The sequence below is a fragment of the Mchenga conophoros genome, linkage group LG9 (genome assembly GCF_057382185.1).
Source record: "Mchenga conophoros isolate Kocher_MC1m ecotype Shallow Benthic linkage group LG9, M_conophoros_male_GT1.1, whole genome shotgun sequence".
Lineage (NCBI taxonomy): Eukaryota > Metazoa > Chordata > Actinopteri > Cichliformes > Cichlidae > Mchenga > Mchenga conophoros.
The window spans coordinates 32,034,050-32,062,020 of NC_140534.1; the positions used below are offsets into that span (position 1 = coordinate 32,034,050).

Genomic DNA, 27,971 nt, shown 5'->3' on the forward strand with positions numbered 1-27,971 from the left:
GATGATTTTAAAATATTTCATGTAGCTTCTTAAAAACCACAGAACACTGACTTAAAGACAAACTGAGGACAATCCTTTAAAGGATTAATTTTTTTAAAGTTTTATCGCAATATATTTCATATTTTAAAATACAAAAAATAGACTAAAGCTCAAAATTTGTTTCAATTCTTTTTGACTATTGACTTTTATTAATTTGTGTTCTTGTAAATGCATCCATTTTGTTTCCTAAAACAATTTATTTTCTTTTACATTTCACTAACTGATCATAAAGATAAAAGCTGTAATTAAGTGTTTTGCCATTGATATTTCTTCTTAAAACGTTTTCTCTTAAATTTGAATTTGTGTTCTCCTGAATTTAAAATTGAAACTAATAAATTGGAAATATTCTTTTCTCTTAGAATGTTTATTTCTTGTTAATTAGCCACTTTTTCTTTTGATTTTCTATTATTTTTATGATTTTAAACTCAAAAGCTGAAGTTTTTTTCTTTTAATTCCACTCACATTCACCCATAATCTTTTTTTTTATTACATACTGTAATTGTTTACTGAGATGCAAACCTACACGTTCATTTATTGTATTTCTTTAATACATTAACGTTTATCTTCTGTCAAAAATCCACCTTACGTTAAAATTTCCCTCCCGATACTTGTTTGTACCTCCGCGGCTGCCGTCCCTCGTGTTGCCATAGCGACTCAAACAGTATCTAGTGATGGCGGCCCAAAGCATGTCAGAGCTTTATAAAGCTGTGCGCGCTGAGAGAAAGGTAAAAGTGAATCCGTACGTTTCGCAGTCATTGAAGAAGACGCCGTTAACGGGGTAAGCGTTTACACTTTAAACTCCAATGTAACTTTAGGGCACCAAAAATGAAGATTTTAGTGGTTACAGTTACCGTTTTAAAAGGTGGTATTTAGAATACAGTGCCTTTGTTGAAATAAATGGATTACACTGAGGTACTTTCCTGTTTCATATTGTCGCAGGTCAGGATTGTTTAGGTTTTGTTTGACAGCTACGTTCTGTAGTTCCAGGCGGCAGCGTTACGGTTGCCATGGTTACAGGGTGACGCTCTCTCTCTGCGTGTTTCCTGGGTGAGAGAGCGCCTTTTTGTTGTTGTTGTGCTAAGCTAATAGGCAGAATGCAGAATGTAGCTTCATGGGCAGTGTAGTCCGTGCTGCAGGGAGAATGGACTGCCATACCCGTTATGTGTCTGTGAGCGAGGGAGGGAGAAAAAGGAAAAGTACGAGCTGTCATCGAGGAAAAACGGGAGCTGGAAGCATGTAAATATAATAATAACCACTGCAGCCAAGAAGAGTGCCTGACGAGCCCAGTTGTAAGTAAGCTATTAAGACTCGACTGTACACTGTGTTCGTGTTTTCCTCCGAAACAATAAGTTCCGTTGGAGCAGTCTTTCAACGCCTCTCTCTGTCTCTGGCTAACAAAGTTCACCCACACAACAAAGTAAAGCTAGTTTTAGGCTACGAGCCCCACACGGACCCCGCCGTATTAGTCAGAGGTCCCTTTACTACGGATTCGGAGCCGCGGACCGTCAGTAACAGTAATAAATCACAGCAATAGTACATTCGCGTAGTTTTAAACAGCATATATTAAGTAATCCAAAGTATTCAGAATACGTTACTCTCATCGAGTAACGTAACGGATTACGTTACAGAATACATTTTGGGGCATGTATTCTGTAATCTGTAATGGAATACATTTTTAAAAGTAACCTTCCCAACACTGTATGTATGTATGTATGTATACATATATATATATATATAAAACACCCAGCACGCCCCTGCGGGCGGTTTATCCTTCAAGCTCGGGTCCTCTACCAGAGGCCTGGGAGCTTGAGGGTCCTGCGCAGTATCTTAGCTGTTCCCAGGACTGCGCTCTTCTGGACAGAGATCTCCAATGTTATTCCCGGGATCTGCTGGAGCCACTCGCCTAGCTTGGGAGTCACCGCACCTAGTGCTCCGATTACCACGGGGACCACCGTTACCTTCACCCTCCACATCCTCTCGAGCTCTTCTCTGAGCCCTTGGTATTTCTCCAGCTTCTCGTGTTCCTTCTTCCTGATATTGCTGTTATTCGGAACCGCTACATCGATCACTACGGCCGTCTTCTTCTGTTTGTCTACCACCACTATGTCCGGTTGGTTAGCCACCACCATTTTGTCCGTCTGTATCTGGAAGTCCCACAGGATCTTAGCTCGGTCATTCTCCACCACCCTTGGGGGCATCTCCCATTTTGACCTCGGGACTTCCAGGTTATACTCGGCACAGATGTTCCTGTACACTATGCCGGCCACTTGGTTGTGGCGTTCCATTTATGCCTTGCCTGCTAGCATCTTGCACCCTGCTGTTATGTGCTGGATTGTCTCTGGGGCATCTTTACACAGCCTGCACCTGGGGTCTTGCCTGGTGTGATAGACCCCAGCCTCTATGGATCTTGTACTCAGAGCTTGTTCTTGTGCTGCCATGATTAGTGCCTCTGTGCTGTCTTTCAGTCCAGCTTTGTCCAGCCACTGGTAGGATTTCTGGATATCAGCCACCCCCTCTATCTGCCGGTGGTACATACCGTGCAGGGGCCTGTCCTTCCATGATGGTTCCTCGTCTCCCTCCTCTTTCTTGGGTTTCTGCTGCCTGAGGTATTCACTGAGCACTCGGTCAGTTGGGGCCATCTTCCCAATGTATTCTTGGATGTTCGTTGTCTCATCCTGGACTGTGGTGCTGACACTCACCAGTCCCCGGCCCCCTTCCTTCCGCTTAGCGTACAGCCTCAGGGTGCTGGACTTGGGGTGAAACCCTCCATGCATGGTAAGGAGCTTTCTTGTCTTTATGTCAGTGGCTTCTATCTCCTCCTTTGGCCAGCCTATTACCCCAGCAGGGTACCTGATCACGGGCAGGGCGTACGTGTTGATGGCCCGGATCTTGTTCTTACCGTTCAGCTGACTCCTCAGGACTTGCCTGACCCTCTGCAGGTACTTGGTGGTTGCAGCCTTTCTAGCGGCCTCTTCATGGTTCCCATTTGCCTGCGGGATCCCCAGGTACTTGTAACTGTCCGACTACACTTCTCCAGTCCGAACGACATTCCAATGTCATTGCTGTATAGCCTGGTAGTGTGGATCAGTGAATCGATGTCTCGTTCACTCTTGGCATACAGCTTGATGTCATCCATGTACAGGAGGTGGCTGACAACTGCTCCGTTTCGTAGTCGGTATCCGTAGCCAGTCTTGTTAATGATCTCACTGAGGGGGTTCAGGCCTATGCAGAACAGCAGTGGGGACAGAGCATCTCCTTGGTAGATCCCGCACTTGATGGTAACTTGTGCTATGGGCTTGGAGTTGGCCTCTAGTGTTGTACGCCACATCCCCATTGAGTTCCTGATGAAGGCTCTTAGGGTCCCATTGATCTTGTACAATTCTAGGCATTCCAGTATCCAGCTGTGGGGCATTGAGTCATAGGCCTTCTTGTAATCAATCCAGGCAGTCTCAAGACTGCAAGACCAGACATATATATATATATATATATATATATATATATATATATATATATATATATATACATAGGGAGAGAGAGAGAGAGATTTATAGATTTCAAATATCAGGTTTTTAGAGATCTATTTGGGCCTCACATGGCTGGTTAACTAAACTGAGTGTGACAACCCTGGTTTAAAGATGTGTGTTTTTTCCAATGCATTTTCCATATAAACATTGATTCTCTGCTGGCATGGAAAACTTGTCTGTGTGGCAGGAAGTTCACCCTAAAACTTCCAGGAAATGTCAGACAGGTTCAGAGACTCAGTGACGACGACGTCCTCGCTCTCTGTAAATGTCTCCAACATAACAAGTGTGTTACAGGTGAGCTGGTGGATTCACGTCAACTGATTCAGACAAGGTGTGTTTAACTGTCTTTAACTACGTGTGTGTGTGTGTGAGTGACCAGGTCTTGATCTGAGGTACAACAACATAACAAATGAAGGAGTTGAACACCTTGCTAAGCTCCTGCAAGTAGGTAACAAAATGCAATGGGTGGATCATTTTCTGTAAGTAAAATGTTTCATGTTTGATGTATTTCGTGTTTGTTTTCTCTGAGCAGGAGGAGAAATCATCTCTGAGTTGTTTGGATTTAATGTTTAATGACATCCAGGCCAATGGAGCTCAAGTCCTCGCCAGCAGCCTGCAGGTTTAACACTTAATATGTTCTCATATAAACTTTATTCTTACTCTTCCTTTAGGAATTAGGTGCTTAACCCCCCACCCCCACGCCCCATGAACTAAAATGAGCTCGATCCTGGCCAGACTCCTCTTCACTCATGAGATCCTTTTAGATTTTAGCAGAATTCATTTACAGTTGGATTTTCATTCCTTTTAATGTGGCTCCAACGTTTCTAATGTGGAAGCCACGTCCCCGCCTGTCGTTCTCTCTGCAGGGTAACAGCACCCTGCTCTCTCTCAGGCTGTCAGGTAACAAGATCGGGAGAGGAGGAGGTTTGGAACTGGCCAGCATGCTGCAGGAGAACTGCGCGCTGCAGGAGCTGGAAGTGGCCGACTGCGACCTGGTAGATGGGCTTCAGTTTTTAAAAAGGTTTGGTGCTGACATCATTCTGTTTCTGAGAGTTTTCTCGATCCCTACAGGACACCAGCAGTATTATAGCGCTCATCATCATGCTGAAGAAAAACAAGGCTCTTTGCTCTGTCGATATCAGCCGCCCGCTGCTCTTCAGCCATCAGGTGCAAACACACACCAGGTATAAAACTCAATGGGAGGCAGACTGAGCTGAGCCAGCTCTTTGTGTCTCAGGAGGAGTGGGCAGTGCACTGCTCTAAGATGCTGGCAGTGAATAGCAGCCTGATGGAGCTCCACCTGGGGAGGATGGGGATGACCGACACTGGGATAGAGCAGCTCACTGAAGGCCTGGGGCGGAACAACAGCCTGCGCTACCTGGACCTGTGCAGGTAGGAAACGAGTCGAGCAGCCAGCAGAGGGCACATTTCCTCCTCTTCATACCATACATTTGTCTTTCTTGGATTTCTGTAGCAACCGTGTGACCCGTGACGGTGCGTTTCATCTCGCCATGATGCTGAAGCAGAACAGGGCCCTGGAGATTTTAGATCTGTCATCCAATCAGATTGGAGATGGTGGAGCTGGGTACCTGAGCAAAGCCATCACCTGTCCGCACAGCACCCTCAAAGAGTGAGTCCTGCATCAACCCCAGAATCAACCACACTCTTTTGGTAAAGAGGTTGCCCAGTTTTGATACACATGGAGGTTTGCAGCAGAGACAGAATCATGTTTTCTGCTTATTTTAATGACATTTTAATGACTTTAGAAACCAGAAGCCTGATTGTTTGTTTTTTACATTGAGACAATGTTTACACAGAAGGACTATATAGGGTCTTTTTTAAAGTGACTTTCAGGGATTTAGGATCTCTGAAGAAAAACTATCAATTTTTATTACTTAGAGATTTTTCAACATCTAACAAGGACAGACGAGGACAAAGTTAAATTGACCTGATTTTTGCATAACTTTAAGAATTTGAATGTGAAGAGAAGAAAAGATCCATGAACGTAATGATTCAAAGGGTTCAAATATCTTTGAATGTTTGTGTTTCAATATATTTTTCGGACTGAGGAAAACAGAAAAAAGGTTAAGTATTCTGAAGAGCGTAAGATTATGAAAAAACTAGAGATATGAAATATCCAGATTTTAGAGGCCCAGAGAGGTGAAGAGCAAAGCAGCAAACAGAGAAAGCTTTGTAAAGTAAACAGTTTTAGCTTCATCCTTTTTTAATCCTTTAATCTTGACCTGTTGTCACCAACCTGCGCTCTGTGCAAGGCTGTCTGTGTGCAGAAACAACATCACATCAGAGGGTTTGCTGTTGTTGGCTCAGGCTGTGAAATCCAGCTCGACTCTGACTCACATGTACATCTGGGGAAATCACCTGGAGGACCCCGTATGCCAGGTACAGCCCTCAGATGTCTGTTTCATCTTCTCCTCTAACATCCCATCACCCCTCTGACAGATAGACGCTCCCTCCCTGCTTCAGGCCTACTAAATATTAAATACTAAATATTAAATGTTATTGTGCAGCATGTAAGATTGACAGCGCACAATGTGCTTTGAGGCAGCAGCCAAGAAAGCTGTAGTTTGTGTCTGTGAACACCCGTGTGTACACCTGTGTGCATACCTGTGTGCATCAGTACGCATGTATTCCAAAAGTTTCTCCACATAATGATCTGCTAGGGAGTGTGGGGAGCCATAGCCCCGTCCCCCAGGGCATGAAGCGGGCATGGAGGAGATCCAGGCCAGACCCAAGGAGGACCACCGGGGGGTAACCGTGCCACCCTCCTGGGAAGAGCTGAGGAGAGGCCCAAACGAGGGGTCACCCAGCAGCCATGGAGCAGAGGCCAGAGTGGGTTACAGTGACGTGCCCGTGGGGTGCCCTGAGGCCCAGAGGCCTCAGGGCACCCCACCCCAGACCCTGGAGATGTAACCCTTCTCTCTGGGGTGGAGGCAAGCAGACCCCACCCTCTGTGACTGGCTACATGACTTTTTGACTGGCAGGCCCCAGACCGTCAGGATCGGCAACAGGACTTCAGCCCGCATTAGGAAACAGACATCTGAGGGGTGTACCTGGCATACGGGCTCCTCCAGGTGATTTCCCCAGATGTACATGTGAGTCAGAGTCGAGCTGGATTTCTCAGCCTGAGCCAACAACAGCAGACCCTCTGATGTGATGTTGTTTCCGCACACAGACAGCCTTGCACAGAGCGCAGGTTGGTGACAGCAGGTCAAGATTAAAGGATTTAAAAAGGATGAAGCTAAAACTGTTTACTTTACAAAGCTTTCTCTGTTTGCTGCTTTGCTCTTCACCTCTCTGGGTCTCTAAAATCTGGATATTTCATATCTGTAGTTTTTAGTAATTATAATAATGTGGCTATATTTTCTTCTCTAGTGATGTAAACGTTACCAAACTGGATAAAAATCTGCTCATTTTTGTTATCAGGGACCTAAAAATCCTTATTATAGGAGAAATTATTCCCACTTCCTGGTGCTTTGATTCTCTAAAGCAGTGGTGGGGACCTCCACAGACTTGCAGCTACAGCAAGTTTTTATTTTTCGATAAATCACAGAGTGATGGAGCTGTAAAGGCAGGTTTCATCACAGCAGAGGATTTCATTTAATGTGCATTCTTTAGGTTTATATCTGCAACCAGAACTACTCAGACTGCATTGTGAGGCGGCTGTGCACGACCTGCATTTATGTTAAATTAAAGTACTTCATGCGAGCGTGATTTCCCTGTGCGGATATGAATGAAACGCTGTACCGGTGTCCAGCACTGGGGGCCAGTTCCTGATGTCCATCGTGGCCATGGCCTCTTTGGAGCGCAGCAGCTTACAGATGACGGCGGTGGTCATCACACACGCCGAGTGACTCACCTGCACAATTAGAAAGAGAAAGACAGAAGAAGAAATTAAGCTCCCCTTTTTCCCCAGAGGAGATCAGAAGTCAGCCAGAGCCATACGAGTCTGCAATTAGCTGGGAGCGAGAGCTTGAGCCCTGGAGGTCTGACTGAAAGAGAAACCGCATCGGTTTAACAGACAAATTAAGAGTCTCACCTCTGACCTCTTAACAGTGGGCAGGGTGGTGGAGATGTTCTGAGGGTGAGGCGGTCCTGTGTGGTCTGAGCTCTCCACTGCAAACCTCGGACAGGAACAGAAACTGCAAGACAGACATAAACACTTCTTTTACACACACTTTGATGGCCTAACCTCTGTGTTTTTTACATTCATGTGTTTACGTGTGATGTACATGACTATTGTGCATCTGGCTCAGTGTTTGATATTGTAAAGCAAAGTCAATAACAGCAAAAATTTAATATTTTACTTTTTATTTCTGTCGCCCTCCTGCATCAATCCCAGAATCACCCACACCCTTTACCACATTTGCTTACTTTAGAGACTCCAGACACCAGGAAGTGGGAGAAATTTCTCTTATAATAAGATACGGTAATCTTTCTGACAATAGGTGAGATTGCTTTTAAATATGGAAACGGGGATAGTCACAAGAAGTTTGAGAGGCACAACTCAGACAGAAGAGCAGACAGAGAAAAGCCATGTGGATAGGAGCTACTCTCCCGAGCTAAGGTTAGCCACAGAGGGCATGGATGCAGACGAGCCCAGCCTCCTGAACATCCCGAAAGAGCTTCGTGACTTTAGGAAACACAACAACAAACAATATGCACATATTAGACGAGGGTTAAGAAGAGTTGATGCTAGAATGGAAGAAGCAGAGGGGCGATTCGACGAGACTGAGACGGTGCTACAGTTGTTTATTTTATTCATAAACTTCACTATTTCATTAATTATTTCAAGGTTTCTTTGCATCTTCATCTGTAGCAGCGGTCTCCAACCTTTTTTGCGCCACGGACCGGTTTATGCCCGACAATATTTTCACGGACCGGCCTTTAAGGTGTCACGGATAAATACAACAAAATAAAACTAGTACCGGTACCGAAAAAAAGAAGATTTATTCATAACACATGTGAAAAGACCCAGGAAAACCGAGTTAACGACCAAAACGATAACAAAATAACGCTGAAAACCGATAAAAACCTTGAAAACCATACATTTCACACCTGAGACTCTACTCTCGCGGCCCGGTACCAAACGACTCACGGACCGGTACTGGTCCGAGGCCCGGGGGTTGGGGACCGCTGATCTGTAGCACTTACACATCGGTGTATGTTCCTTGTGTTTGCTTACATTAAAATACCAGCACTAATGACCAGAGCATACAAATGCAGCTTTTCATATTTGACAATATATTTTGAAAGCACAAGACAAATCACAAACAGTTTTCAATGTAGGTTTGGTTTTTTATTTTGTTTTATTTTTCAGTTCTTGATTTGATGGTGATGTGATGCTATATTACATGTTTTTAAGATTCAGCTGAATTTAATATTTGTAATATAGCATCGAATCACAACCGTCTCCTCAAGTTGCTTTATACTGTAAGATAGAGACCCTACAGTAGCAGCAAGAAAACCCCAAATATTAATAATCCCTTATGAGCAAGCACTTGGCGACAGTGGGGAGGAAAAACTACCTGTAACAGGCAGAAACCTCCGGCAGAACCAGGCTCAGAAGGGACGGCCATCTGCCTCGGCCGGTGGGGGGTGATGGTAACGATAATACGAGGAGACACGATGAAGAATATTTCTCAGTCTAATTAAAGTCGAATGAAATAGTTTTAAAATAAAATATACCTCAGATGTTAACTCTGAGGCCAGACTGCTTTAAGATTTTAAAAGAGGTATTTGAAAAAAATCAAGATGACAATTTAGTCATCAGTACTGCCTTTAAAGCAGCAGCTGAACGGCTTCTTCAAAGCTTTTAACACTGCTGAAAAAACCTGGCAAGTTTGGATTTCTTTGGAGGATTCACGAAGCCACCAAGATTCTTTCTTATGATCTTCCTAATAATGTTGTCAAAAGATGAATCTTCTGACAACATTACATCGAAGAGCTTGTCTGCAGATCCAAACTCCTTGATAAGACCTTCAGCTGTGGCCTTGACTAATTCAACCCTGTTAATTTTAAGAATTTCCAGGTTTTCTGTGCATCTCACTTCAGAAAGTACCAAATCTATCAGATGGTTGATAGCCAAGTCTAATTTCTTTGGATCCAGAAGATTTCTGGTATTTTTGTGCAAATTTTGTGCGATTCTTGTGGCTAGAAGAGTACTAAATTGATTGGCAATGAGCTTAGCGTGAATTGACACTGATGTTTCTGACAGCTCTTCCTCTGGGTTTTCAGAGGCTGCTGGCTGACTTTGACCCTCTGTGGGGTCAGTGTCAGAGACTGATGCCTGATCACTGCTTGTATTCGAAACCAGGTCCGGGTCTTCTGCACTCACACAAACTGGCTGATTGGTGAGATCAGTAACTGGACTTGACTGTGATGTAAACAGTCTGTCGCTTGTTTCACCAGCATCTGCTCCAATCATAACTTCTTCCTTTGATGGGGTCAGCACTCTTACTATATCTTCCACGGCACCAGAAATTTTGTCATTTATAATAGTTTGGGTTAAAGTTTCATTGTCCAACCAGAAAAGAAGGTTTTGTAAGAACCTTTCCACTGAATCTTCTATGAGCACATAGGCCACATCAGGAGCAGAGGGTACATTACAGTTACCCTGTGAAGTCTTAGAGAAGTCAGACTCTGAGAGACTTTTACCCATTTGCATCGTGGGGGCTAAATATTTTGACTCGACATGGTCGTACACTTTATCTGTCAACACCATTGAAAACATCTTGATTTCCTTACTTGTCAGGTCAAGGTGTCCTGCCGAGAATAATTTACTAAACAGCCTATTCATAAGTGGCATAAATTGACTGAAGTTGAGCGGAGAAGAACTTTTAACTGTGGTTTCTAAGGTTGGTGATTTTCTGGGAACTTCTGAGGGATTTATGTGTTCGCTTTTCCTGGAGTCAGCTCTTTCACTCTCAGGGGAGGTTGCCTGTTGTCTCTGAAAGGTCAAAAATCCTTTGCTTTTCTTCAAATGATCTTTCAGCTCACTGTTCATTTTTTCAAATTCTAATTTAGCAAACCTGAAGAAGTGTTGTTTTACTTCATCTGGTTTTATAATTAGGGCGCATGATGCAAAAAAGTCTTTCACCTTTTTGATCACCAGGTCCACGTCAAAAGCAGGCTTGGGTGAGCTACACTTCTCACTTAATGTGATATCTTCTGCATCAGGATACTGAATGTTTGCAATTAACACATTTACAATGTCAACTGCAGCTTTATCTGCATGATCTTCATCATGTAAATAATTCAGATTGTTGAGGATTGTTTCAACATCCCTTTGAGCTTTCTCCTCAGCTTCTTTAATTGTTCCCATCTCAGAGAGCTTGGATTCAAGACTCTCATCACTTGAACTAAAGGAAGTGGGTAAAGCCCCCCTCATGCACAGGCCGCTCAGCTTACCTTTATATTTCTTCAGACATGAGAAAGCATGAGAAACCATGCATCTGAGGTTTTTTATGTTTGTTATTTTTCTGGTGACATAAATAGAATCCGGGTTTTCTGGGACTAGAACCCAACCCGAGTTGACTTTATTTGAGATCTCCTCCTCAATCATCTGTGTCAGCGCCACAGCGCTTTCACACTCCTCATGGGTGACATGAAGAGCAGCAGCAAAGCTGGTTGAGAGAGAGTCTCCCAATACGGGGCTTATTTTTGTCACGGCTATCCTAAGGTATGTCTGGGATGCATCATTTAATTGGTCCTGACCTCCTAGAAGTAACGTTTTTATGGTGCTTGCACTAACTGACTGAATGACATCAGTAATCATATCAGCCAGTGCTACTTGGACATCAGAGTCCCAGATCCCATTTTCTATCAAGCGCCACTGTAATCCAGAGAGCCTATCGAAACACCCGCTGATAGCAGGTGAAATCGCCTCTGAAGTAATGCGGGTAGGGATTCTAATATTGAATAAAGACATTGTCAATGACTTAGTTTCGCTACAATTACTTTGGAAATCCGTTTTCAGAAAGCTTTCAGAAAGGGAAGATCGCGGTCTGTACATTTAACGCACGACAACTAAAATGCAAAATGCAAGATTCAGGTCCCGCTGTTTCACCCCTATTTATAGACTCGAGTGGAGGTCACGTGCTGCAAGATCAAAGGCACGTACTGTGACATCAAAGCAGAAAGGAACTGAGCTGTGTGACGTCATGCCGCGAGCGTTCACCTACATGCACGTGCACACGTGAGCGATCACTAATAAATCACAGACGCATCAACGTCGGTGTTGTCAAACTTTCAATCATACCTGCAGCCAGTTCTTTGAAGCTCTCAAATGGGTTGAATGGCGGCTGTTTTCCACCATCATCGCAGAGCATTCCTCCAGCAGGTCCAACGCCTGATTCAACAAAACCCGCGACTCCGGCAGCTGTGCTCCGAAGCAGTTTGCTAATGTGATGCTAACTAGCTAATGTGATGCTAACTAGCTAAAGAATCCTAACAGGTACTTAAAAAACAAAGGGGACGAAGGAGGAGGAGGAGAAGTGGAGACAGCGACCTGACTGACTGGTTCATCTGAGGCTCTCAGTGGTTCCCTGTCTCAGCGAGATTCACAACACTTCTTGCAACAAACTCCCGTAACCATGGTTACAGGAGGACGCTCTGTTTGTGGCAGTCATTATCACAGTATGACTCACAAAGAGACGTTAATAAATATTAATTCATGCAATTTAAACACATTTTTTATTTTACTAATGAGGTGTATAATGGTTTAATATGGCACGACACCCTCGCTGATGTTGATGCCTAGGAATCTGAAGCAGCTGACTCTCCACCTCTGCTACTGCTGCTCTCCTGTAACCCACGATGAGCTCCTTGGTTTTGTTGATGTTAAGCACCAGGTTGTTGTCACAGCACCGTGATGTCACGCCCCTCACCTCTGTCCTGCATGACGTCTCATCTCCATCAGAAATGCATTCAATGAGAAGATTAGACTTTATTGATCGACGGCAGGAAAATTTGTGTGTTACCTCAGCTCAGGTAGAGATAGCAGAAGAAAATCCAAAAATCCAAATAAAATATAAACAACTACAAAATAAATAAGATAATACACTATATACAACAGTAGCATACACAGTATGTGACTATGGATAGAGTGTTGTGGAAATGCAAGAAATACATTTAATTATTCTTACATTACTATTACTATTTAAGCAATAGATATCTAAAAGTATCTATAAGTATAGACATGTACTTGCACACACATCTACACACTAAATATACACATGTATACATATACATACACATATACCTGCACACCAGGTAAATGTCCAGTGACTCATGACAGCGTGATTGAGGAGTTATAGAGTCTAACTGCTGTTGGGATCAATGATCTGTGAAAGCGCTCCTTCCTGCAGTGAGGCTGTTTTGGTCTCTGACAAGGATCTGCTCAGCTCACAGACTCATGCAGAGGATGATGTGGGTTGTTCGTGATGGATGTCAGCTTTACTAGCATTTTTAGCACACGATCAAAGTTTCTGTGGATGCTTGAAAAATCTTGAAGAACGTTGAATTCACTGAAGGTTTTAAAAATAATGCTGTAATCAGTTTCGTTACAGTTGCAGTGTTGTCTTCTGCTACTGTAGGCCACAGCAGCAGACGACAACACAGGTTGAGTAAGTGGGAGTGGGTGTTTTCAGACACAGAAGAACAACTTTAGATTAATCAAATAAAAATGTATTCAGTCAGCTTTCCAAATGTGAATGTTTCAGTTGTCTGTGAGTAGGAACTCAACTCTAATAAACTATAAGTTTATTTAACTATAAAAATAGTATGCTTGTTTGCAAAACGTGATGTGCTTCTGCATCTTCACAGAGTTTCTCTCAGTTTGTGGTCGAGAGTCCTCCAAATGTAAGCATCGAACCAGAGCTAGAATTATGTTGCTTAATCTTTATTTCACTTCCTGGATGCTGTTTCTGTTTTCCATCAGGGTCGTTCTCATGCTTTCTATTCTGATGTAAAGTAACTGGAGGAAAGCAGCTCCCCAGAACAACGATTTGTCTCCAGACATTGGCCACCTCCACCATAGCAGATAACCAGGAGTGCTCCAAGGATCAGGAAACACTGGGGACTTGAAAAAAATGCAAAAATTATTTCAGATTAAAGTTAATATAAAACGTCAAACACTGTGTGCTTCCTAGTCAGTGAGATTTAAATTTGATCCCTCTTTGTTTATTGTATGTTGTATGTTTATTATTAAATAAACATGCACAATTAGAAAGAGAAAGACAGAAGAAGAAATTAAGCTCCCCTTTTTCCCCAGAGGAGATCAGAAGTCAGCCAGAGCCATACGAGTCTGCAATTAGCTGGGAGCGAGAGCTTGAGCCCTGGAGGTCTGACTGAAAGAGAAACCGCATCGGTTTAACAGACAAATTAAGAGTCTGACCTCTTAACAGTGGACAGGGTGGTGGAGATGTTCTGAGGGTGAGGCGGTCCTGTGTGGTCTGAGCTCTCCACTGCAAACCTCGGACAGGAACAGAAACTGCAAGACAGACATAAACACTTCTTTTACACACACTTTGATGGCCTAACCTCTGTGTTTTTTACATTCATGTGTTTACGTGTGATGTACATGACTATTGTGCATCTGGCTCAGTGTTTGATATTGTAAAGCAAAGTCAATAACAGCAAAAATTTAATATTTTACTTTTTATTTCTGTCGCCCTCCTGCATCAATCCCAGAATCACCCACACCCTTTACCACATTTGCTTACTTTAGAGACTCCAGACACCAGGAAGTGGGAGAAATTTCTCTTATAATAAGATACGGTAATCTTTCTGACAATAGGTGAGATTGCTTTTAAATATGGAAACGGGGATAGTCACAAGAAGTTTGAGAGGCACAACTCAGACAGAAGAGCAGACAGAGAAAAGCCATGTGGATAGGAGCTACTCTCCCGAGCTAAGGTTAGCCACAGAGGGCATGGATGCAGACGAGCCCAGCCTCCTGAACATCCCGAAAGAGCTTCGTGACTTTAGGAAACACAACAACAAACAATATGCACATATTAGACGAGGGTTAAGAAGAGTTGATGCTAGAATGGAAGAAGCAGAGGGGCGATTCGACGAGACTGAGACGGTGCTACAGTTGTTTATTTTATTCATAAACTTCACTATTTCATTAATTATTTCATGGTTTCTTTGCATCTTCATCTGTAGCAGCGGTCTCCAACCTTTTTTGCGCCACGGACCGGTTTATGCCCGACAATATTTTCACGGACCGGCCTTTAAGGTGTCACGGATAAATACAACAAAATAAAACTAGTACCGGTACCGAAAAAAAGAAGATTTATTCATAACACATGTGAAAAGACCCAGGAAAACCGAGTTAACGACCAAAACGATAACAAAATAACGCTGAAAACCGATAAAAACCTTGAAAACCATACATTTCACACCTGAGACTCTACTCTCGCGGCCCGGTACCAAACGACTCACGGACCGGTACTGGTCCGAGGCCCGGGGGTTGGGGACCGCTGATCTGTAGCACTTACACATCGGTGTATGTTCCTTGTGTTTGCTTACATTAAAATACCAGCACTAATGACCAGAGCATACAAATGCAGCTTTTCATATTTGACAATATATTTTGAAAGCACAAGACAAATCACAAACAGTTTTCAATGTAGGTTTGGTTTTTTATTTTGTTTTATTTTTCAGTTCTTGATTTGATGGTGATGTGATGCTATATTACATGTTTTTAAGATTCAGCTGAATTTAATATTTGTAATATAGCATCGAATCACAACCGTCTCCTCAAGTTGCTTTATACTGTAAGATAGAGACCCTACAGTAGCAGCAAGAAAACCCCAAATATTAATAATCCCTTATGAGCAAGCACTTGGCGACAGTGGGGAGGAAAAACTACCTGTAACAGGCAGAAACCTCCGGCAGAACCAGGCTCAGAAGGGACGGCCATCTGCCTCGGCCGGTGGGGGGTGATGGTAACGATAATACGAGGAGACACGATGAAGAATATTTCTCAGTCTAATTAAAGTCGAATGAAATAGTTTTAAAATAAAATATACCTCAGATGTTAACTCTGAGGCCAGACTGCTTTAAGATTTTAAAAGAGGTATTTGAAAAAAATCAAGATGACAATTTAGTCATCAGTACTGCCTTTAAAGCAGCAGCTGAACGGCTTCTTCAAAGCTTTTAACACTGCTGAAAAAAACCTGGCAAGTTTGGATTTCTTTGGAGGATTCACGAAGCCACCGAGATTCATTGCTATGTGCATCAGAATAGTGTCGTCAAAAGATGAATCTTCTGATATCATTACATTGAAGAACTTGTCTGCAGATCCAAACTCCTCGATAAGGCCTTTAGCTGTGGCCTTGACTAATTTATTCATGTTATTATTAAGAATTTTTAGGTATTCGGTGCATCTATCTTCAGAAAGTACCAAATCTGTCAGATGGTTGACAACTAAGTCTATTTTTCCTCGATCCAGAAGATTTCTGGCATTTTTGTGCAATTTGTGTTTTATTCTCATGACCAGAGAAACGCTAAATTGATTTGAAATTAGCCAATCATCAGGTGACACTGATGTTTCTGACAGTTCTTCCTCTGGGTTTTCAGAGGTTGCTGGCTGACTTTGACCCTCTGTGGGTCCAGAGTGAGACACTAATGCCTGATCACCAATATTCATTGCTAGGTGCTTCAGAATAGTGTCGTCAAAAGATGAATCTTCTGACAACATTACATCGAAGAACTTTTCTGCAGATCCAAACTCCTTGATAAGACCTTCAGCTGTGGCCTTGACTAATTCAACCCTGTTCATTTTAAGAATTTCCAGGTTTTCTGTGCATCTCACTTCAGAAAGTACCAAATCTATCAGATGGTTGATAGCCAAGTCTAATTTTTTTGGATCCAGAAGATTTCTGGTATTTTTGTGCAAATTTTGTGCGATTCTTGTGGCTAGAAGAGTACTAAATTGATTGGCAATGAGCTTAGCGTGAATTGACACTGATGTTTCTGACAGCTCTTCCTCTGGGTTTTCAGAGGCTGCTGGCTGACTTTGACCCTCTGTGGGGTCAGTGTCAGAGACTGATGCCTGATCACTGCTTGTATTCGAAACCAGGTCCGGGTCTTCTGCACTCACACAAACTGGCTGATTGGTGAGATCAGTAACTGGACTTGACTGTGATGTAAACAGTCTGTCGCTTGTTTCACCAGCATCTGCTCCAATCATAACTTCTTCCTTTGATGGGGTCAGCACTCTTACTATATCTTCCACGGCACCAGAAATTTTGTCATTTATAATAGTTTGGGTTAAAGTTTCATTCTCCAACCAGAAAAGAAGGTTTTGTAAGAACCTTTCCACTGAATCTTCTACGAGCACATATGGCACCTCAGGAGCAGAGGGTACATTACAGTTACCCTGTGAAGTCTTAGAGAAGTCAGACTCTGAGAGACTTTTACCCATTTGCATCGTGGGGGCTGGATATGTTGACTCGACATGGTCGTACACATTTTCTGTCAACTCCCTTGAAAACATCTCCTTACTTGTCAGGTCAAGGTTTCCTGCCTGGGTTAATTTACTAAACAGTTTATTCAGAACCGGCACAACTGTTGTAAATTTGAGCGGAGAAGAACTTTTAACTGTGGTTTCTAAGGTTGGTGATTTTCTGGGAACTTCTGAGGGATTCATGTGTTCGCTTTTCCTGGAGTCAGCTCTTTCACTCTCAGGGGAGGTTGCCTGTTGTCTCTGAAAGGTCAAAAATCCTTTGCTTTTCTTCAAATGATCTTTCAGCTCACTGTTCATTTTTTCAAATTCTATTTTAGCAAACCTGAAGAAGTGTTGTTTTACTTCATCTGGTTTTATAATTAGGGCGCATGATGCAAAAAAGTCTTTCACCTTTTTGATCACCAGGTCCACGTCAAAAGCAGGCTTGGGTGAGCTACACTTCTCACTTAATGTGATATCTTCTGCATCAGGATACTGAATGTTTGCAATTAACACATTTACAATGTCAACTGCAGCTTTATCTGCATGATCTTCATCATGTAAATAATTCAGATTGTTGAGGATTGTTTCAACATCACTTTGAGCTTTCTCCTCAGCTTCTGCAAACTCATCACTTTCTTTTTCCTCCACAGGTTGCAGTTCTATGTGACAGTCCTGGTCATCTTTACTTATCTCTCTGTCTGTACTCCACCTCATGAGAGCCATACTTATTTCTTTAATTGTTCCCATCTCAGAGAGCTTGGATTCAAGACTCTCATCACTTGAACTAAAGGAAGTGGGTAAAGCCCCCCTCATGCACAGGCCGCTCAGCTTACCTTTATATTTCTTCAGACATGAGAAAGCATGAGAAACCATGCATCTGAGGTTTTTTATGTTTGTTATTTTTCTGGTGACATAAATAGAATCCGGGTTTTCTGGGACTAGAACCCAACCCGAGTTGACTTTATTTGAGATCTCCTCCTCAATCATCTGTGTCAGCGCCACAGCGCTTTCACACTCCTCATGGGTGACATGAAGAGCAGCAGCAAAGCTGGTTGAGAGAGAGTCTCCCAATACGGGGCTTATTTTTGTCACGGCTATCCTAAGGTATGTCTGGGATGCATCATTTAATTGGTCCTGACCTCCTAGAAGTAACGTTTTTATGGTGCTTGCACTAACTGACTGAATGACATCAGTAATCATATCAGCCAGTGCTACTTGGACATCAGAGTCCCAGATCCCATTTTCTATCAAGCGCCACTGTAATCCAGAGAGCCTATCGAAACACCCGCTGATAGCAGGTGAAAAAGGCTCTGAATTAATGCGGGTAGGGATTCTAAAACTGGATACAGACATTGTCAATGACCTAATTTCGCTACAATTACTTTGGAAATCCGTTTTCAGAAAGCTTTCAGAAAGGGAAGATCGCGGTCTGTACATTTAACGCACGACAACTAAAATGCAAAATGCAAGATTCAGGTCCCGCTGTTTCACCCCTATTTATAGACTCGAGTGGAGGTCACGTGCTGCAAGATCAAAGGCACGTACTGTGACATCAAAGCAGAAAGGAACTGAGCTGTGTGACGTCATGCCGCGAGCGTTCACCTACATGCACGTGCACACGTGAGCGATCACTAATAAATCACAGACGCATCAACGTCGGTGTTGTCAAACTTTCAATCATACCTGCAGCCAGTTCCCAGCCAACATGTATATATGGGCCCCACCTGGTTTTTGCTCGGGCTGGATGGGTACCATGTGGGCATGGGCTCAAACTGGGCTTTTTGTATGGGGCCTACTTGGGTTCTTCACATTAAACCCATATGGGCCATCCCAAGTGAGCACTTTTAGTAGGTCCTAGCTGGGTCAAACATGGGAAACACATGTAGGACCCACTTGGGTTTTCCACCTGGGATAGACATGGGCAAACACAGTCATTTAAGGATAGGCTGTTGTTGTGTGCCCCAGGTGGGGCAAAGTTAGGTAATCAATATATGTTTTAGTATCGATGACACAGGTGGGCCCCACCTGGTCAAACTAAATGGGTCGCACATGGGCAAATGCAAGTCAGACCCTGAAAACATGTCTATGTGGGCCCCAGGTGGGGCAAAGTGAGGTAATCAATATATTTTTTTAGCACTGATGACATAGGTGGGGCCCACCTGGTCAAACTATATGGGTCGCACATGGGCAAATGCAAGTCAGACCCTGAAACATGTCTATGTGGGCCCCAGGTGGGGCAAAGTTAGGTAATCAATATATTTTTTTAGCACTGATGACATAGGTGGGGCCCACCTGGTCAAACTATATGGGTCACACATGGGCAAATGCAAGTTAGACCCTGAAAACATGTCTATGTAGGCCCCATATGGGTTATGTTAAGTTAATATGGGCATATATTTTATGTGGGCTCAAGATTGTTTAGTATATATGGGACCCACTTGGGTTTCTCACATGAAAGCCATATGGGCAAAACCAAGTGGGAACATATAGTAGGTCCTGGCTGGGTCAAACATGGGAAACACTTCACTTGTTTCAAAATGGGAAACACACGTAGGACCCACTTGGGTTTTTCACCTGGGTTAGACATGGGCAAACACAGTCATTTAAAGAAAAGCGTTTGCTGTGTGCCCCAGGTGGGGCAAAGTTAGGTAATCAGTATATATTTTTTAGTACTGATGACACAGGTGGGGCCTACCTGGCCAAACTATATGGGTCACACATGGGCAAATGCAAGTCAGACCCTGAAAACATGTCTATGTGGGCCCCATATGGGTTATGTTAAGTTAATATGGGCATATATTTTATGTGGGCTCAAGATTGTTTAGTATATATGGGACCCACTTAGGTTTCTCACATTAAAGCCATATGGGCAAAACCGAGTGGAAACATATAGTAGGTCCTGGCTGGGTCAAACATGGGAAACACTTCACTTGTTTCAAAATGGGAAACACACGTAGGACCCACTTGGGTTTTTCACCTGGGTTAGACATGGGCAAACACAGTCATTTAAAGAAAAGCATTTGCTGTGTGCCCCAGGTGGGGCAAAGTGAGGTAATCGGTATATATCTTTTGGTACTGATGACATAGGTGGGGCCCACCTGGTCAAACTATATGTGTCACACATGGGAAAATGCAAGTCAGACCCTGAAAACATGTCTATGTGGGCCCCAAATGGGTTGTGTTAAATTAATATGGGCATATATTTTACATGGGCTCAAGATTGTTTAGTATATATGGGACCCACTTGCGTTTCTAACATCAAATCCATATGGGTGGGCATCCAATGTAGGTCCTAGTTGGGTTAGTGATGGTAAATGTGTACATTGGTTCAAAATGGTAGCACATGCTTATGTGAGGATTCTTCTTCTGTGAAGAGCCTGAGAAAGTGTTATTTGAATAAAGGAGGATTTATTCCAAACAAGCCCATCACAGATTGCGCACAACCCAGGGAGTTCTGAAAGTCAAATTGTAAAAATAATCTCAAAAGAAAGTATGAACATAACTCTCTTTTATAACCTGCAGACGGCACCCATGTGGTACCATTCTCTAAGAAATCACCCTAACTTTAACATATTTGGCACAACCTCAGTCTATCACTTTTGCTACCCTTACGTACAGTCAGATGTTCTTGACCCTTCATTTTTGACCCTCTCAGTATTTAGCCTTGGCTAGCAAATGTACTCAAAGTCCACATTGAGACCTCAAGATGTTATGTGTTATCAGACACTACAACCCAGCTGTCAAGTGAGACTATAGGAACTTTGGTGTTTTTGAACATTCAATGTTACTCAAAACACTCTGCACACTATTCCAAATAACTGGTTTGAAACTGGTTACTTTTTAATTTTAGATTTCATTTTATGTACTTAATGTGAACTCTGCATGGTAGGCTGCATGGTGAGGCTCAGATAAGATAAAATAAGGACTTCATGATTCTTCTTAGGTAAATTCACTTGTCACAGCAGCAATAATAAGTGATTAAAACGGACACAAGAGTAGAAAAAAAGAAAAGCAAAAAATACGAATAAAAAACCTAAGATAAAAGTGAATTACACAGACAAAATCCAGATTTGGCATTTGCAAATTAAGGATTACTGGTTGTTCAAACAATTAAGACTATTTACTTGAGCAAACATGCAGTTGAGGATTTTTAGTAGATCAGACACACTCTACTGTATTAGAGAAAAGACAGTTAGTTACATGGAAGATGGAAGTTTTGGTTAATCAGATCCAGTAAAGCTCCTGAAGCATATTACCGATCTGTTAAAATGTTACTCTTCAAACTTGTGCCCTCAAATTATATAACCAGAAATAATTTATATTTTCTTTGAACTAGTGGAAAGGAGAGGGAATGGGGTCTTTCAAGCAGTCACACTTCAACTGTGAAACTCCCTTGTCCTTATGGTTCAAAACCAGTCTAATGTTAGAAGAGCTTTTAGGTAAACTGTTATTCTTCTTCTTATCATTATTATATTTTTATTAATTATATTTTTATTATGATGTTGATTTGGGTGACACTTTTTGATAAATATTATATATTACTTTTTAAAACATATCCGGTTGTTCAGTGATGACGCGACGAATCCTACTTCCGGGTCTAAAGTAGTCTGCGTTTAATATGGCTTTTGTGTTGTTAACATGTTTAATGTTATGTATTTTCTTCTATTTAATCTCAAAAAGCTCCTAAAACAGTCAGTGATCCCTGTTGACCTCCCTCGGTTTTTATTACCGCTAATCATTTATTTAAGCTCAGTTTTTAAAACCTTACGATGTAACTACAGCCCAGCCCATGCAGCAGTATATGAATGACTAACCTCGTATTGTGGATGGATTATCTCAGTTGTTCTCCTGGCTGAAGTTTGGTCCTTTTACAGCATCCTGCCATGCGATTACATTTGTTCCTGACCACCGAGAACACTCACGTTAACTTTTATCGAGTGGAAAAAAGTTAGCTTGTTTATATTATACTAACATAGCTGTGTCGCTAGCGGTCACGTAGCACATCATTATATACCAGCTAGCCCAACTTCAGTAACCCTACAAACGTCACTGCTGTTTAGTTTTCTGTCTTCATTTATGCTGGAAGTGATAGCAGAGCTGTACGTTTTAATTTGTTTCCAAAACCCCGCAGTCAGGACATGCTATATTGTATTAGATAGAAGCTAGCGAGCTAACTCCCTGCTAACTTCTAACTCCGTTAAATGTCATAAATTCCGTTTTCATGGATGCCTGGATGTTAAACTCAATTGTTACACCTGGTAGAGCAGAACGTTGATCATTTTATTAAAGATGAAAGACTTTAGACAGTTTTTCAACTCTCAGTAATCCCATAGTGATCGTTTGATATATGGACCTGCAGCGGAGTTTAGACCCAGACACGGCTAGTGACGTCAGACTGAACAACCGGATTAACCATCCCTATGCTTAAAAAACTTTTAAAAATAAAATTGTTCTTTTAAACTTGTGCATTGTTTGACTTTTAAAATTTTTGTATCAGGTGTAAAACGACTTTTTAAATAAAGTTGTTTTTAAATTACAGGAGTAGATGCCTGCAGCTGAAACGGTTTTCTGATCTGAATACGGTAATGTTACCAGATATGCATTGTACTATGGGAAAACGGTGGTGGATCAGTGTGTAAAAAGCCCCCAAAAGAAACACACAGCGTCTTTAGCTCAAACACTGTCTGATCACTCTCTTAGATACTGTGCTGTTCCATCTAGTTATTGGTTACTGAGAAATGTTAGGTCATTAATTAATTAAGAGAGTGCAGCTGTTCAGATCAGATGGTGAAGTAGGAAAATGCAGAACATGTTATTATAGCTGAATGCTGTGCAAAATACTAGTAATAAATCTAACTCCCATTTATGGCTTTTACTACTGTGGGGCTAAATAAAAAAATTACAGACATAATGAAATCTGCTACAATTACAAAGCTTAAGTTTAAAACAATTATTATATATTAAGCATTTTTTTGCTCTTTTTTTTTTAATTCTTTTTGCTAATAATGGACTCAATTTTATTATCAACTTCAAAGACCTATTAAACTTTTAAACCATTAAATCCAGGAAATTAGATGCCCGTAAATGTACGAGACCCTCTTTATGTCTAGTATCCCCAAATATTTAATAATCCTTTCTAAAAGTACACAAATTTTGTTCTTTTCAATTAAATATTGCATGTTCAATGTATTCTTGAGCAGGTAAAAATTCCACTAAATTAGTTTTTGCATATTTTTAAGTATAATCAAATTTTTATAGTTTGCGAGTACTTTTAATTTGGAGATTTTGCCACTTGATTTGAAGTTTGGATAGTGCTTTATAGTAATTTGTAAATGTTTTGAACTCATCTGGCTTCTTAATAATTTAATAAAAAATTAACAAGCCATGTAATAATTTGAAAACCACTAGGGACCACTTATAAAAAAGTAATTCCTTTTTTACTTAAAGGAATTTAGGATTTATGTCTGTCAAGTCATTTGTTCTGGCATAAGTCACCATTTTGATATATCTTCCTGTGACTTTAAAGTCTGTCAGCTAGTTAGATACATTTTTGCACTGCTAGTGTTTGCTGCTTGAATTAGTCAGTTTATCATATAAACACATGCAGTGCCTTTCAAACTTTTAATTACACTGTTCATTTTGTGCATTAGTAAGAGAATCTTTTATATTGAATTATCCTGGGAAAAAACAAAAATGTTTGTATTTTCTCATGCACTTTCTTTCATTTCCTTATCACGTTTAGATTCTTCAAGATCACAAGCACCATCTTTGACATGTAAGTAACTTTCATATTATTTGTATTACTTATTATTATTATTATTATTATTATTTTTGAAAAGTGATGGTCTTTGGGGCATCCTTTTTTTTTATTGGTATTAAGTATATATATTTATTTAGGCACAGGAGGCAATGATCTATTTTAAAATTTAACATTTATTTAATTTTCATCTTTTATGCTAACAATAATGCCAACAGTGTTCTCTTCACTTGACCCACAACTCTGACAGTTTTGGTCCTCTGCTCTCCTCACAATTGGCTGATTTCCATCTGAGCTGCTACTGTCAACTGCATTAAACTGATTTTACATTGCCTTGTTATTCTAATCTTTATCTGCGTTTTGGACTCCAAACATTCACACCTGCTGTTAGTAACCAGAGCTCACAAGAGTGTAAGGCGTGTAGTTCAATAAAGTGATCGATGTGTTCACTAGCTGATTTCAATAAACCGGTAACTTATCAAATCCATATTTTATAGGAAGTACATTACTGATAAAAGTGGTAATAAACACGGTAACCAATAAAAATTTAAATTTCCTGTTATAAAAAAAAATACTGCAGTGAGCTCGGTTTTCTAACACCAGGTGTGAACATCTACAGTCTTTAAGCGCTGGTAAAGATTTAAAAATAAAAGCATTCAATAACATAACATTAAACACTAAATTAGTTTGATGGTGTTGACTGCAGCAGCTCAATGTTAATCAGCTGATGGTGATGGAAGCAGATGAGCGTTTTTCATCATGGTTGTTAGTGATGTGTTGGTCAAAACGAAACGGCTCTTTGAAGTGAACGACACAAGCGTGTTTTTTCTCTCTCTCTCACCCTCTCTCTCGCACTTTTTTCCGCTTCACTCTGCACGCGAGCCTTGTGCTTTGCGCTGGGAAGAGGGGGGAGGGGCGGTTGTTACACACGCAGTAGCACAGTAACAGAGCAGGAGGGAGAGAGAAAGAGCCAGGGACAACAACGTCACATTAGAAAGGTATAGTAATCATCCACAACTATTTTCAATTGCGGATGATAAAGGATTCAGAAAGTTTATTCATGCAGGCCCATATGACAGAGAATGTGCATCTTCTGTTTGTTTTCATATTATAATTTATATTTAATTGTGTTGTGGTTTGCAGTGTTTTGTGTTGTTTCACTTTAAATTTGTTTAAAAGGAAAAAGCTGAAAATTTAAATAGTTAAAAGTTGAAATGTAAATAGTTGTTTTTTTTGTATTATATGATTTATTTATTACATTTTATGTGGAGAGAATAAATAAAAGTATATTTACGGTGGCTGCTAGAGACAAAGCACGTACAAACCCCAAAACACGTAAAAACTCCATAGCACGTACAAACTCCAAAGCACGTACAAAACACAACAGAAGTGCTCCAGGATGCTAGGCACAGTGTTGAGATTTTGTTACCTAGTGGCTACACAAGCCAGGAAGTACCAACGACCGGATTTGGTGTGTGGTAGTAACAGGTAAATGAACAGCTTTTGGAATTTTTTATGAATATATATGAGTGCCTGTGTATAAATACACAAAAAATACACATATGATTTCAATTGTGTAAATTAAGTGATCTAGATAGCTCTGTTTTGGAAGTTCAGTTGATGCTAGAAATGGGTTTTGGAGTTTGTACATGCTTTGTCTCTAGGGGCCACCATATATATTTATATATAAACATATATAAATAAAACCACGTTTCTTTTTTTACATTAGTAATTCCTTTTGTTCATAATTTTATATTGTTGTTAATAATAAATTAATTAAAGCAACAAAACAACCTGAAGAGCCGGTTGGGAGCCGAAAGAGCCGGCTTTCTAAAAAGAGACGAAAATCCCATCACTAGTTGTGTAATATGCTGGTATTGATATGATCAAAAATGAACTGAGTTGTTTCGTATTCTATAGAAATTGTACATCTAATTAATAACAAGGCTTTCTGCTGATGTTATTAATTAAAAATGTATTGTTTTATTTTTAAGCAACAACTTTTTAGCATGCAATCAGTCCATGCTGTACAGGACAGATTTGTAAACTGTGCATACAAAAATAGACTATTTTACAAAATTGCTCTTTCAACAAATGTAAATCACAGCAGATTTTTTTTGTTGTAGGTGCACTGTCACAACTAGAAATGTGGGGGGAAGTCCTCAAAGTTGAAGGCAGAACAGGAAAATACATGGAAATAACAATTTTCCTTTAAATGGTAAATGGCCTGCATTTTTATAGCGCTTTTCTAGTCCCTAAGGACCCCAAAGCGCTTCACACTACATTCAGTCATTCACCCATTCACACACACAATCACACACTGGCGATGGCAACCTACATTGTAGCCACAGCTGCCCTGGGGCGCACTGACAGAGCACATCAGTAAAGGTCGATCTGGATACTTGATAACTGTTGGTATAGGTATGACATGAATTTGAATCTCCATTATCACAGGTTTTAATTGGGAGGGAACATGCAGATATACAGGAGGACTATAAACAGCAATTCCTATTGCATACAACTGTTTTAGAAAATACCAACAACACTGTTAATTTATCACTTGCTGGTCTATAGACTTTACAGTGTGGATGGATGGAAAATCCATCTGGCTCCACTCTGGCTGAATTGGTGCTACAAACAACTCTGCGCTCGGCTTTCCTGGCTGTGTGTGGATTTATACTTACACATCCAAATTTTGACCCTATTTTTCTTCCTTTCAGCTGATTGGTCAATTTCATGTCAATCACCAATTAAACAATCCAATCAGAGAACATCTCCAGAAGTTGATTCTGTTCATCTGGACGTAGCATTTTCAGTGGGAGAAAATGCTGCAAGCGCTACGTCCAGATGAACAGAATCAACTTTTGGAGATTTACTTACCTGGATGATTGAGCATGCATCAAGACAATCAGAGAACAGATAGGTTTGGCTGTTGGAGGGCTGCATTACGGAGCTTCAGGTCCTGGAAGAATAAATTCCCTTTTACATACCAGACCAGCATTTTTCTTCATTAGCACGAAGGAAAACAGTCTGTGCGTGTCAGAGTTCTGTGGTTTTTGTGTCACAGGGCTTATAATATGTGTAAAAATCTGGCCAGGGACCATCACATCACACTGCTATCATATTTTTCTGTTGCTATCATGTTTCTTTTCTGAGATGTTGTTACTTTTATGACAGATGTAATGAGAAATCTTCCAGAAAGTTAAATTTTTTATTCTATTCAAATATTTGATTCTGATAACAGATAAAGATTTTTTTTTTTTTACTTTTGTTCTGCTATTTCATAGTTTATACAAATTTTGGCCAATTCCTATTTATTTTAACCCTTTAGCCCCCAAAAAGTCGCCAGCGACAGGTTTTTCCTAACCAGATGCCAGTATCTAATCTGTCCTTTTTGTATGTTCCCCTCAGGTTGCCATGGTAGCAGATACAGGGGAAACAAGTGTAGACGATGCCACAAGAAGGATGATGAAATTCCTCATATCACCTGAGCTGGCTGTGGAGTACAACATGCTTGGCCGACATGGGGAAAAAAAGTTCAGAGATTTGCGTCTTTTTAATGTTGTGTATGGTAAGTTAGTTTCACTTGAGACATTTGAACTTTAGAAAACTAAACTTTTTTAATAAAGTGTTTGAAAGTGTAACTGAGATTGGTTATCATGCAATTTGTATATATTTTTTGAGGCAATAAAGTGAAATAAACATTGTTCTTTGAAAATCATCACCAAATGAAGTAAGCTAAGATTAACTTTACTTTGGCTTGCCCGTTTTTCTTCTTCTTCATTTGCAGAGGCACTGAAGAATTATTTAACATCAAAAGTCAACTTGCAAGAAGCAGAGAAGGCTCTGTCCAAGTGGTTCAGTGGAGCTAAAGACAGAGGAGGACCGAGGGCTGCAAGGGTACAAAATAGACTTACGGCTCTGTAAAAAAACAAACCCTGCTGATTCAAGATAAGCTTTTGAGTTTTCCATCTGACTTTTTCCCCATGTTGCTACAGTTCCAAATATCTAAGGAATTTTGCTGTAGTTTGACATTTCTAGTTTTTAAACGTTTACGCACTTTGGAATACAGTTACGTAAAATCACAGTTGTTGGACAAAATAAATGTGAAAAATGTTGTTTTGTGTACCCTCGTGATTTTTGAAATGGTTTTATTTACAAACTAGATTTTGTT

At 41.0% G+C, this 27,971-nt stretch overlaps 1 protein-coding gene and 2 long non-coding RNA genes across 10 annotated transcripts; 1 reads left to right on the plus strand and 2 right to left on the minus strand.

Moving 5' to 3' along the window:
- The first annotated feature begins 501 nt into the window (after nucleotides 1–501).
- lrrc34 (leucine rich repeat containing 34) lies at nucleotides 502–27,915 on the plus strand. Of its 8 annotated transcripts, XM_085287665.1 has the most exons (12): nucleotides 502–817; nucleotides 3,751–3,857; nucleotides 3,943–4,007; nucleotides 4,096–4,182; nucleotides 4,430–4,558; nucleotides 4,635–4,730; nucleotides 4,801–4,955; nucleotides 5,038–5,193; nucleotides 22,580–22,622; nucleotides 23,783–23,815; nucleotides 27,209–27,368; nucleotides 27,588–27,915. In XM_085287665.1, the coding sequence occupies exons 1-10, from the start codon at nucleotides 711–713 to the stop codon at nucleotides 23,810–23,812; spliced, it is 975 nt and encodes a 324-aa protein (XP_085143791.1). In that variant the 5' UTR covers nucleotides 502–710; the 3' UTR covers nucleotides 23,813–23,815; nucleotides 27,209–27,368; nucleotides 27,588–27,915. The 8 variants fall into 8 exon arrangements, with proteins under 8 accessions (XP_085143791.1, XP_085143793.1, XP_085143792.1 ...); XM_085287667.1 differs by lacking the exon at nucleotides 22,580–22,622; XM_085287666.1 differs by lacking the exons at nucleotides 22,580–22,622; nucleotides 23,783–23,815; nucleotides 27,209–27,368; nucleotides 27,588–27,915 and adding exons at nucleotides 13,407–13,442; nucleotides 13,522–13,980.
- On the minus strand, nucleotides 7,303–12,201 carry LOC146567630 (uncharacterized). Its single transcript, XR_014893965.1, has 3 exons — nucleotides 11,842–12,201; nucleotides 7,621–7,723; nucleotides 7,303–7,440 (listed from the first exon to the last, which is right to left on the minus strand). It is a non-coding gene; the product is annotated as an uncharacterized LOC146567630 (long non-coding RNA).
- Nucleotides 12,509–14,072, minus strand: LOC146567631 (uncharacterized). Its single transcript, XR_014893966.1, has 2 exons — nucleotides 13,978–14,072; nucleotides 12,509–13,662 (listed from the first exon to the last, which is right to left on the minus strand). It is a non-coding gene; the product is annotated as an uncharacterized LOC146567631 (long non-coding RNA).
- Nucleotides 27,916–27,971: the final 56 nt, after the last annotated feature.